Below are 12,973 nucleotides of genomic sequence, written 5' to 3'. Positions count from 1 at the left end.
GGAATGACATCTTTGATTGAATGCTTTGGTTATTACTATTACTTTTTTTTTTTTTTTTTTTTGAGACGGAGTCTCACTCTGTCGCCCAGGCTGGAGTGCAGTGGCGCGATCTCGGCTCACTGCAAGCTCCGCCTCCCGGGTTCACGCCATTCTCCTGCCTCAGCCTCCCGAGTAGCTGGGACTACAGGCGCCCACAACCGTGCCCGGCTAATTTTTTGTATTTTTAGTAGAGACGGGGTTTCACCGTGGTCTCGATCTCCTGACCTTGTGATCCGCCCGCCTCGGCCTCCCAAAGTGCTGGGATTACAGGCGTGAGCCACCGCGCCCGGCCTACTTTTTTTTTTTTTTAATTCTTGAAAGGATACATTCTCAGGAGTAGGATTGCTGGACCAAAGCTGTGTCCCACTTTCTGACTCTTGCTCATGGTCTTCCTAGCTAAAGATGACCCCAAATTAGCAGGGGTCCCCAAATTTCATTGCTGACTGTAAACCTCAACATCTTTTATAAAATCACGTAAAACTAGTAGTTCTGTAAAAAGAGAGCCATGAAAAAAAGCAGTTTCAAAGGGGACATACTTGGAATAACGTGGCAGTTGAAGGATTGACTCATCATGTGTGAAGAGCTCACACTAGTGTTTAAAATAAGCTCAAAGCTGTAACATGGACACAGGTGGGCACAGGACTGTGCAATCATTTACAGAACAAACTGGAAAACGTTGCTAGTTCAGCAGTGATTTTAATTGAATGGCTGAACAAATAGACCATTCTGTGCTTTTTTGTTTGTTTTTGGTTTTGGGACGGAGTTTCGCTCTTGTTGCCCAGGCTGGAGTGCAACGGCGTGATCTCGGCTTACCGCAACCTCCGCCTCCCAGGTTCAAGCAGTTCTCCTGCTTCAGCCTCCCTAGTAGCTGGGATTGTAGTCATGTGCCACCACGCCCAGCTAATTTTGTATTTTTAGTAGGGATGGGGTTTCTCCATGTTGGTCAGGCTGGTCTCGAACTTCCAACCTCAGGTGATCCGCCCACCTTGACCTCCCAAAGTGCTGGGATTACAGGCATAAGCCACCACGCCCAGCCATCATTCTGTGCTTTTAAAACTAACCAATTATTAGGAAATTAAACAGTCTTACCATTTGAAGAAACATGTTCTTCTGTGTTGCTGGCAGCATTGTAAATTTAAAGTCATATTGGAGGAAATTCACACTTTAAAAAATATTTTGGGCAGGGCATGGTGGCTCACACCTATAATCCCAGCACTTTGGGAGGTAGAGGAGGGTGGATCTCTTGAGCCCAAGAATTGGAGACCAGCCTGAGCAAGATGGTGAAGACTCGTCTCTACAAAATTTTTAAAAATTAGCCAGATGTAGTGGCGCATGTCTGTCATCCCAGCTACTTGGGAGGCTGAGGCCTGAGAATTGCTTGAGCCCAGGAGTTCGAGGCTACAGTGAACTATCATGGGACCACTGCACTCCGGCCTGGGCGACAGAGTGAGACCCCGTCTCAAAAAAGAAAAGATTTGTTTCTTTTTTTTTTTTTTTGAGATAGAATCTCTCTCTGACGCCCAGGCTGGAGTGCAGTGGCGCGATCTCGGCTCACTGCAAGCTCCACCTCCTGGGTTCACGCCATTCTCCTGCCTCAGCCTCCTGAGTAGCTGGTACTGCAGGCGCCCACCACCATGCCTGGCTAATTTTTTTGTATTTTTTAGTAGAGATGGAGTTTCACTGTGTTAGCCAGGCTGGTCTTGATCTCCTGACCTCGTGATCCGCCCACCTCGGCCTCCCAAAGTGCTGGGATTACAGGCATGAGCCACCGTACCTGGTTAAAATTTGTTTCTTATACATTCAACAGATATTTTCTGTGAACATGTAATTTGGGACCATTGACCTTTTTTTTTTTTGTTTTGAGATAGAGTCTCGCTCTGTTGCCAGACTGGAGTGTAGTGGCACGATCTTGGCTCACTGCAACCTCTGCCTTCCGGGTTTAAGCAATGCTCCTGCCTCAGCCTCCCAAGTAGCTGAGACTATAGGTGCATGCTGCCATGCCTGGCTAATTTTCTTTTTTTTTTGTATTTTAGTAGAGACAGGGTTTCACCGTGTTAGCCAGGATGGTCTCGATCTCCTGACCTCGTGATCCGCCCGCCTCAGCCTCCCAAAGTGCTAGGATTACAGGCGTGAGCCACCGCGCCTGGCCGTTTTTTTGTTTTAAAGATAAATCATAAGGAAAATGAAATTCGTGATAATTCTACCCCCATAACATCTGTTAACATATTTCCTTATAGTCTTTTCCCATGTATCCATATTTATATATTTTTTATTCCCACCTTTATATTGAGAACTATAACCTAGATACCTTTTTTGTGTATTTTAAACTAGATATTTATATTTTCCACTTTAATGTTATGAACATTCAAATTATTAAGTGATACATGAAAAATGATATCAAATTGCTATACGTCTTTCTTTTTCTAGAGTATATAAATAAATTGCTCTGTCCAGTCATTGAAAGCTGTGACTGTTTCTCTCCTAGTGGTTATGCTGTTACATTTTTTAGGAGGAGATTTTCTGTATTGGTTTGTAGAATAAGGTGTTGTTTTCCTCTTTTCAATTCTGGTGTCTTGTGAATGAGGATTTCGGTTGTTGACGCCTGCTTGGGTTCAGTGCTAAGCCCCCAACTACTGTACTGTCCTCGTCTTCCCAGAGCCCACAGTCAGCACGTTTCTCAGAAAAGCTGTTCTGTGTGTTCCAGCTGTCCCCCAGCGAGCAGATCACAAGGTAGCGGACACCATCGACCAACTTGTGAAACGTGTCATCGAAGGCAGCCTGTCTCCCAAAGAGAGAACTCTTCTCAAAGAGGACCCTGCTTACTGGTAGGTCTTTAAATGTCCAGCCTGTGAATCCTTCTCATGGAGTATATGGCAAAATTTGGGTCACTCTGATGGTGTTGAGAGCAGAGGGTGAGATACTTGAGTAAGTGGTGTTCTCCAGTGAGAAGAGCATGAGGGTGGCTCAGATTTATGTGGGTTCAGCAAGTCCTAGCTCTGTTGCAGAGCAGTGGTAGGCTGGCTGGGTGGTGGCATTCTCTTACCTGTGAATACAGCTCCAACTCCCTGCTTTGCTGTTTTAAGGATGCAATGAGATGTTCATGCAGAGAATACAGAGTAAGGGTAGTAAGATTAGTAATACATCATTGCAGTTGTTTGCAGTTTATTGCTAATATTTGTTAAACTGTGTTTTGCTTAACTGTCTCTTTTTTTTTTTTGGGGACGGAGTCTCGCTCTGTCGCCCAGGCTGGAGTGCAGTGGCCAGATCTCAGCTCACTGCAAGCTCCGCCTCCCAGGTTTACGCCATTCTCCTGCCTCAGCCTCTCGAGTAGCTGGGACTACAGGCGCCCGCCGCCATGCCTGGCTAGTTTTTTTTTTGTTGTTTTTTTTTAGTAGAGATGGGGTTTCACTGTGTTAGCCAGGATGGTCTCGATCTCCTGACCTTGTGATCCACCCATCTCGGCCTCCCAAAGTGCTGAGATTACAGGCTTGAGCCACCGCGCCTGGCCTTAACTGCCTCTTTATGTGAATAGAACAACTTTTTAAAATTACAGTTTGCATCCTAAATATAGTACTTTCTTATTAGAGAAAGTAAAGAACAGGCCAGAGAAAGAGTCTCGCTCTGTCACCCAGGCTGGAGTACCGTGGCGCAATCTTAGCTTACTGCAACCTCCGTCTCCTGGGTTCAAGCAATTCTCGTGCCTCAGCCTCCCAAATAGCTGAGATTACAGGCGCACACCAGCACACCCAGCTAATTTTTGTATTTTTAGTAGAGACGGGGTTTCACCATGTTGGCCAGGTTGGTCTCGAACTCCTGACCTCAGGTGACCCACCTGCCTTGGCTTCCCAAAGTGCTGGGATTACAGGTGTGAGCCACCGCGCCAGGCCGAGACACATTTCTTTTCTTTTTTTTTTTTTTTTTTTGAGACGGAGTCTCGCTCTGTCGCCCGGGCTGGAGTGCAGTGGCCGGATCTCAGCTCACTGCAAGCTCCGCCTCCCGGGTTTATGCCATTCTCCTGCCTCAGCCTCCCGAATAGCTGGGACTACAGGCGCCCGCCACCTCGCCCGGCTAGTTTTTTGTATTTTTTTTAGTAGAGACGGGGTTTCACCGTGTTAGCCAGGATGGTCTCGATCTCCTGACCTCGTGATCCGCCCGCCTCGGCCTCCCAGAGTGCTGGGATTACAGGCTTGAGTCACCGCGCCCGGCCTCTTTTTTTTTTTTTTTTAAAAAGGAGGTGATGATCAGTGCTTTGCTTGTATTTCTGCCTACCTTTCTGGCAGTTTATCATGATATCTGGGAGTGAAACTGCTGGGTTAAAGCTCATGTTAGAGACTTTTGATTTATGTCAGTTTCTCAGCTGCAGCACTTTTTATTATTTAATTTTTTTTGGAACAGAGTCTCGCCCTGTCACCAGGCTGGAGTGCAGTAGGGCGATCTCGGCTCACTGCAACCTCTGTTTCCCGGGTTCAAGCAATTCTTGTGCCTCAGCCTCCCAAGTAACTGGGATTACAGGTGCCCACCACCACACCCAGCTAATTTTTTGTATTCTAGTAGAGATGGGGTTTCACCATGTTGCCCAGGGTGGTCTTGAACTCCTGAACTCAGGCGATCCGCCCGCCTCGGCCTCCCAAAGTGCTGGGATTACAGGCGTGAGCCACTGCACCCAGCCTCAGCTGCAGCACTGTTGATATTTGAGACTGAATCATTCTGTATTAGGGTTGGAGCTGTCCTGGACATTGCAGGCTATTTAGCAGCATCTGTGGTCTCTATCCGTTTGATGTTAGCAGGACCTTCTATCTCACTAGTAACAACCCAGAATACATCCAGGCACTGCCTGGTGTCCCATGGCAGGCAGAGCTGCCCCTGATGGAGACCATTGATGTTTATCATCAGTTTACTCTCCATAGGTTATGTGTACTAATTGACCCTCTCACTGCTACTCTGTAAGTGTGCTGTGCCCTCTTTTGTTTTCTGTTTTTGTTAGGGACGGGATCTCACTCTGTTGCTCAGGCTGCAGTGCAGGGGTGCTGTCATAGCCCGCTGCAACCTTGACCTCCTGAGTGTGCCCTTTTTGGTAGTCAGATTATACCCATATTGGACTTGTTATTCTTGCTGTTGTAATTACTAAAGATGCTTGAAAGGCATACATTTCCATGTCTTTGGTCCTTCCCATCATGATTTACCCAGGGGAAGGTTGGAACTTGTTGTGTTTTTATTTTTACAAAATTCTTGAGTTTGGATTATTTACATGTATTGAATGAGGTAGGCATGTAACTTAAAAGTTAAAAATTCCCAAATAACCTAATTGTCGCAGCATCATTTATTGAATACTTTTTATTTAATAAATACTTGTGCCTTCTGTGCAGTTGGTACTGTTCTAAGCACATTACTGATTTGAGCACTAGCTAGTTGAATCCTCATTAACAATGTTGCGAAGCAGGTCTATTGCTATGCTTATTTTACAGACAAGAAACTTAGAGGCTCCAAGAGTCTTCTTGGCTTGAGGATTCACAGCTAGTAAGAGGCAAAGTTGAGATTCAAATCCAGAGTCTGTGGTCTGAACCAGTGTGCATGCTGAAGGAAGGAAGCTAGATAGCCCCAGATTGACAGATGCAAGCAGATACCAGACCCTCTTGATAAGAAGGCATCCAGACTTAAAGGCCTAGGGGCACTTTCCAGGTGGTTGATAAGGTTATTAGGCTGGAGGAATAGGAGGCCCTGAGAGAACTGGGGGCTCGTGCCTCTGCCCCATGACCCCTGCACATGGCCCAGGGGTCTCATGACCCCTGATAACCAGGTGCGGCAGACAGAAGCCAGAGTCAGGGGTGTGTTTGGATAGAAATAAGCATCAAAGTAAGAACTGATATTTGAGGTAAACCAGTATCATGAAAGAGAATCACCAAACTCAACAAACTTCTGACACCCTAGAAGACAAGAGTTACTATGAGAAAGAGGAGGTGTAGTCTATAAATATGTATGTGTAATGAATAGTCTCAGGTAATAAGAGTATATTGTATCCATGAAACAGACACTGGTTGCTATGAAAACAGAAAACTGGTTGCTATCCAAGATCCTGTTAAGGATCTTGGAAATGGAAAATAGATTGAAATAAAAATCTCAGCGGTTGGCTGATAGAATAGATCCTGAAGAAGGACAGATTTAGGAGTTGTTCCCAGAGACTTTATCATCCAAAAACTCCTTCACAAGGAATTACCTGGCCAGGTGCAGTGGCTCACGCCTGTAATCCCAACACTTTGGGAGACCAAGGGGGACAGATCACCTGAGGTTGGGAGTTTGAGACCAGCCTGGCCAACATGGTAAAACCCTGTCTCTACTAAAGATGCAAAAAATTAGCCGGACATGGTGGCAGGCGCCTGTAATCCCAGCTACTTGGGAGACTGAGGCACGAGAATCGCTTGAACCTGGGAGTCAGAGGTTGCAGTGAGCCAAGATCGCACCACTGCACTCCAGCCTGGGTACGACAGAGCAAGACTCTGTCTCAAAAAAAAAAAGAAGGAATTACCAAGGTACTATAAGAGGAAAGAGTGTGATACAAAAGCACAGCAATAAGTAAAGAAACTGCTAAACTTAGGTTTCTGGTGTGCATGTTTGAATTCTTAAGTCAAAATGCTCCTTGTATGTTGTATTTAACAAAACAGTTCAACGCATAATGAAAAGCCAAATGTTTCTGCTGTGACCTGTTCCCATGTTCCAGTCCTTGAAGGCAGTTGCTTAGTTCTTCAAACTACTTCTCACGGCTACCTCTGTATCTTTTTTTTTTTTTTTTTTTTTTGAGATGGAGTCTTTGTAGCCCAGGCTGGAGTGCAGTGGCGTGATCTCGGCTCCATGCAAGCTCTGCCCCCTGGGTTCACACCATTCTTCTGCCTCAGCCTCCTGAGTAGTTGGGACTACAGGTGCCCGCCACCATGCCCGGCTAATTTTTTTGTATTTTTAGTAGAGACAGGTTTTCATCATGTTAGCCAGGATGGTCTCGATCTCCTGACCTCGTGATCTGCCCACCTCGGCCTCCCAAAGTGCTGGGATTACAGGCATGAGCCACCGCACCTGCACCTCTATATCTCTTAATAAGCCTGTGCTGCTTTTTCTTTACTGAACAGTTTTATGCATGACCGTTGACATTCTATGAAGATATGTGTGGATTAAGTTTGTTTTTTGTTTATTTGTTTTTAAGAGACGAGATCTCACTCTATTGCCCGGGCTGGAGCACAGTGGCATGATCATACCTCACTGCAGCCTCAACCTGGGCTCGCAAAATCCCCCTGCCTCAGCCTCCCAAGTAGCTGGGACTACAGGAGCACACCACCACATTCAGCTATTTTATATATATATATATGTATTTTTTTTTTTTTTTAAAGAAATGGGTTCTTGCTATGTTGTCCAGGCTGGTGTTTAACTCCTGGGCTCAAGCGATCCCCCAGAGCACTGGGGTTATAGGCATGAGCCATCACATTCAGCCTTAATACATTATTTTTTTTAGTTAGCAAGTGAAAAAGTCAGACCTCTAGGAGGCAGATATAAGAATGGCTTCTTATCTCCACCCTCTGAGGACCAGCAGAGATTTGAGACCTTCCACCGTCACGCCCTACAAGCATGATTTGTTCCCATTGGAGCCTTGTGAACAGAACTGGCCATTGCCTCTTCGCTGAGGTGACCTACCTCATGTCGTACACTAAAGATGTCAGAAGAGCCAGGCGCGGCTGCTCACACCTGTAATCCCACTACTTTGGGAAGCTGAGGCAGGTGGGCCCCATGAGGTCAGGAGTTCGAGACCAGCCTGGCCAACATGATGAAACCCTATCTCTACTAAAAATACAAAAATTAGCCGGGCATAGTGGTGGCTGCCTATAATCCCAGCTACTCAGGAGGCTGAGGCAGGAGAATCACTTGAACCCAGGAGGCGGAGGTTGCAGTAAGATGAGATCATACCACTGCACTCCAGCCTGGGCAACAATAGCAAAACACCGTCTCAAATTAATCAATGAATCAATCAGAAGTATAGACAGACACATCCACTATGGCTTTGCTTCCTTGTTTGGAACACCAAGGGGCAGGCTTCCATCCTTACCTATGAGAGAGTGCGAAGCATCAAGCCTAGAAAATTATCACAACAGTGCAGGATATAAAGCTGAAGGAATATGTCATACTTTGTTTTCTCTTATCTTCTAAATTGTCCCCTGGGAGTGGGGCAGCCCTGACCATGCTCTCCAGGGAGAGCCCACCAGATCCTACATGTTCACACACTCAGGAAAACAAGTGGCTAAGAATCCCTCTGGTCTAGCCTCAGCAGGATTATCCGAGCACCCCAAAGTTAACAAAAAATCTAAATAATTGATGTTTGGGGTGAAATAAAAGAAACTAAAATCCCAAATAATCTAAATATGTGAGGCAAAAGGAGAAGGAGGGAGGTAGGTGTGCAGGCCTTTGTCTTTTTTGACATGAGGGTAGAGCTAAAGGGTAATTCTACATATTGATACAAAATAAGAGTTTAAGTATGTGTGTTGATTAGCCATTAAAGGAACTGAAGTGGGGTCTATAACTTCATACTACTATAGAGGGAAAGAAGCAAAAACACAGGAATTGGAAAACAGAGAAGGGAAATTGCATAGCAGGTGAGTGCTACCAGAAAGAACGGAGGTAGAGAATTGTTTGGGCAAAAAAGACTTTAAGGAGAACAGCACTAGAAGGAGCAAAAGAAGTTCCTAATAAAAGGGAAAGTCATCACGAACATATAGATTGTGAATCTCGGTGCCTGCACTACATAGCTTTGAGCTATGTAAATAAACAACCTTTAGCAATCATTTAGGTCCCGAGCTGGGTGCGGTGGCTTGTGACTGTAATCCCGGCACTTTGGGAGGCTGAGGTGAGCAGATCACCTTAGATCAGGAGTTCAAGACCAGCCTGGCTAACATGGTGAAACCCCGTCTCTAAAATTAATACAAAATTAGCTGGGTGTGGTGGCGGGTGCCTGTAACTTCAGCTACTTAGGAGGCTGAGGCTGGAGAATCGCTTGAATCCAGGAGGCAGAGGTTGCAGTGATCCGAGATTGCGCCACTGCACTCCAGCCTGAGTGACAGAGCAAGACTCTGTCTCAAAAAAAAAAAAAATTTAAGTCCAAAACCATGATAAGAGGAATTGGATGAATCCAAAACCATGGTAGGAGACATGAATGTTTCTGTGAAATGGGTAGACAATGTAATCCAAATAAGGTTGTGGAAGATTTTATAACAGCAAATGAGCGTAAACAGAGACAGTCTACTAATATTTGTTGAGCGGTTTTCATATCACTTGCCTCATAGTGAAAAGCTTATAACGCAGGCCTCACAGCTATATAATGAAGTAGCTACTGCTTATCATCTTCCCTGTCTTACAGATGGAGAAACGAGGCACAGAAAGGTTCCCAGCTAATGAGTGGCTATGCTGAGATTTGAAGCCAGCAGACTGGCTTGTTGAGTGTTCTGTGTTCTTGATGTTATGTTCCACTGGAACTTGGGGAGATGCATTTGTGACTGACGTCCTCGGACTGCACTTGGCATCAGAACCATCCAGGAACAAGGAAAGCCATCAGAGCCATGAGTGACTGGGGCAGTCAGGTTACCTGGCCCTGATTCTGCACTCTGCCCTTGATGAGGAGTTACCTTGCTGGGGCCGTGTTTGACTTGAGAACCAGAGCGCCCATGTTGGTCAGCATTCTCTTAATTGAGCACTATTGCTTGTTAGGGCATGATCTTGTAAGATGCCACCGTTAGCCCAACAGAGTGCTAGGGCAGCAGTGGAGCCGGTCCTCAGTCTGTCTTCTGAGGTCCAGACAGACCTCAACTGACTAACAGTGTCAGCAGGAGCTTGTGTACGGAGCTGTCTGCCAGGGACATGCCACATCACACAGTGCTGCCAACACCTTGCTTCTAGCTGGCTTGTCACTGGTAATCTGGAACCTCATCTAATAACTAATATGTCGCTACTTAATATCAAACAATCTGAAAGCCACCTGAAATACTGCCATACTTACTAAGCAATATTCTTCTTTAATACAAACTGAAATCAAATATTCACAAAAGTCTGTTATGTTTTTTGTGGGGTGGTTATTTATTTATTTATTTTTAAAGAGATGGGGTTTTGCCCACACTGATCTTGAACTCCTGGGCTCAAGCAACCCACCTGCCTCCGCCTTCCAAAGTGCTGGGATTACAGGCGTGAGCCACCACGCCCAACTTAAAAGTTTGTTATGTATGAAATCAGAGAAAAATCACAGCACACCCAGGAAACTCACATGGGCCACATTATGCCAATACAGCAAACTAGAAACCAGCAACAACCAAAATAAAACACGTTTCTGAATAACTTTTGAGTGAAGGATAATCAGAACTGAAATTAGAAGCAATTTAGAAGGAAGTGGCAAGAAAAATACTCTACACCAGATGCGGTTATAAAAATACTTAAGAGAAAGAGTGACTTCAGGTGAATTTATTAGAAATAAAGAGTAGGCCAGGTGCAGTGGCTCATACCTATAATCCCAGCACTTTGGGAGGCTGAGGCATGTGGCTACCTTGAGTCCAAGAGTTTGAGATCAGCCTAGGCAACATGGTGAAATGTCCTCTCAACCAAAAATACAAAAATTAGCCAGGCGTGGTGGTGCATGCCTGTAGTCCCAGGTACTGGGGAGGCTGAGGTGGGAGGATCACCTGAACCCAGGAGGTCGAGGCTGCAGTGAGCTGTAATCAACTCATGAAGCTAGAAGGAACATGATGAAAAAAGTAAAGACACTAGAAGGAGAAGGATTTTTTTTTTTTTTTTTTTTAAAGACAGGGTCTTGCTCTGTTACCCAGACTAGAGTGCAGTGGCACAGTCATAGCTCACCACAGCCTCGACTTGCTGGGCTCAAGTGATCCTCCCATCTTAGCCTCCAGAGTAGCTGGGACTATAGGCGTGCACCACCACCCTGGCTAATTTTTTTATTTTGTGGAGATGGGATCTTGTTTTGTTGCCCAGGCTAGTCTTGAACTCCTGGGCTCAAGCGATCCTCCTGCCTCAGCCTCTCGAAGTGCTGGGATTACAGGTGTGAGCCATCACCCCAGCTGAATATTTTTCTGTGTTAGTACGTGTAACTCAACCTTCTCTTTTCTGTACTGTTCTCATCATCATGACGGGTCATAAGACTTCACACCTGGGGCACAGGCTCCTTGGTTAATGTTCTCTTGTGGGTCACATCACACTTGCCTTGATACAGTCAAAAGCTCATTGAACTCTCATCCTGGCTGGGCCATTTAAAAGGTGTCAATTCTGCCTGCCAGGGTGCTGTGGCTCCAAGGTGACTGGTTTGTGTTTCCAGGCCATAATGAACTGTGAGCTCCCTCATGGCTGGTGCTGATGGAAATCAAGGAGGAACTCGGTTCAAACTCCTGATTGCCCTGCGGTCACTCTTAGCAGGGCAGCTGTCTTGGGCTTAGCTCTGGGTCCTCAGTAGAGCCAGGCAGAGCCTCTGAGACAGCAGAGGACAGTCAGAAGTTGGCCACTTAGAAAGGATTTGTGTTTGCAGGAACAATTTGGGACCTGGTGGTGTTTTCATAAATGTCCTGTTATGCCTGTTTTGTTGTGTAGGTTTTTATCTGATGAAAATAGTCTGGAGTATAAATATTACAAGCTGAAGTTGGCAGAAATGCAGCGGATGAGCCAGAACTTGCGAGGAGCCGACCAGAAGCCGACCTCAGCAGAGTGTGCGGTGCGGGCCATGCTGTATGCCCGGGCTGTCCGTAACCTCAAGAAGAAACTGCTTCCGTGGCAGCGGCGGGGGCTCCTCCGTGCTCAAGGGCTCCGGGGCTGGAAGGCAAGGAGAGCGACCACTGGGACCCAGACCCTCCTATCCTCAGGCACCAGGCTGAAACACCACGGCCGGCAGACTCCAGGCCTCTCACAGGCAAAACCATCCCTGCCAGACAGAAATGATGCTGCCAACAAGGACTGCCCGCCAGACCCAGTTGGACCCTCTCCTCAGGACCCCAGCTCAGAAGCCTCAGGTCCATCCCCCAAGCCAACAGGAGTGGACATCTCTGAAGCACCTCAGACCTCTTCTCCCTGCCCATCTGCTGACAGTGGGTGCTCACTCCTGTCCCCCTCCTCTGGGCCCCAGTCCCTACTCTCCCATCTCCAAGGTCTCTCTAGAATTGGGGAGAGGGGGCTGCAATCTAGGCAAGGCAGTGGATAAAAGCCCTAGGGACCTGGCCAAGACAAGTGCACGTGTTGGCGCTTTCTCTCTTACTTTCTTGAGAGAGCTGCATGCAAGTCCTGCAGCTCCCTCCTCCTCTCCTGAGAGTGGAGCTGGCACGAGGTGCTGCCCCATGCCTCTGTGCTCCCTGACAGGGTTCTGCTGCTGGGGCCGTGGGCAGTTTGTTGCGTGAACTTGGGATCCCGTGTCCTGCTATATCCTGGCCTCTCTTGATAGTCCTCAGGGCTGTCTTGTTCTCTCATTCTGCCTCCTCATCCCCAGGGTCTCCACAGTTCCTGTTCTTGGGGTTCACTGACCTGCACTGATTCCTCTGAATCGACTAACTTCACCCCTTCTGTTTCTTCTGTCACCTTAGCTGTTTCCTTCTCTCTGTACCACAGGCCTGCTCTCTGGCCAGTGCTTCCTACTCAGCACTAAGTGGGAAGGAGAGGGCAAAAAAGTGTCCACAACGGCTGCATTCTCTAGGTGTTGCTATGTCATGAGCCATTCCAAACTGTGGCTTAAAACAGGAGGCATCAGCCGGGCATGGTGGCTCACTTGTAATCCCAGCACTTTGGGAAGCCAAGGCGGGCGGATTGCCTGAGCTCAGGAGTTCGCAACCAGCCTGGGCAACATGGTGAAACCCCATCTCTACTAAAAATACAAAAAATTAGCCAGGCATAGTGGCACGTGCCTGTAGTCCCAGCTACTCGG

General features: G+C 46.8%; 1 protein-coding gene across 38 annotated transcripts in view; it reads left to right on the top strand.

The window, feature by feature from the left end:
* Positions 1–12,973, top strand: part of SUGP2 (SURP and G-patch domain containing 2) — a 44,528-nt gene that overhangs the window by 12,640 nt on the left and 18,915 nt on the right. For 36 of the 38 annotated variants that reach the window (XR_012428590.1, XR_012428589.1, XR_012428588.1 and 33 more), the window contains 2 exons: positions 2,744–2,864; positions 11,656–12,146. Coding sequence is in view for 11 of the 38 variants with exons in the window: in XM_065535257.1 (XP_065391329.1) it covers positions 2,744–2,864; positions 11,656–12,146 (612 nt within the window). In the remaining 27 variants the exon portion in view is untranslated. Of the gene's footprint in view, positions 1–2,743; positions 2,865–9,430; positions 10,115–11,655; positions 12,147–12,973 lie in introns of those variants that run through there. The other 2 variants (XM_074026445.1, XM_074026446.1) reach the window with 1 other exon arrangement.

This window comes from Macaca fascicularis, chromosome 19 (assembly GCF_037993035.2).
Source record: "Macaca fascicularis isolate 582-1 chromosome 19, T2T-MFA8v1.1".
Taxonomy (NCBI): domain Eukaryota; kingdom Metazoa; phylum Chordata; class Mammalia; order Primates; family Cercopithecidae; genus Macaca; species Macaca fascicularis.
Note: the sequence above shows the minus strand (reverse complement) of the source record. Positions and strands in the feature narration are given on the sequence as shown.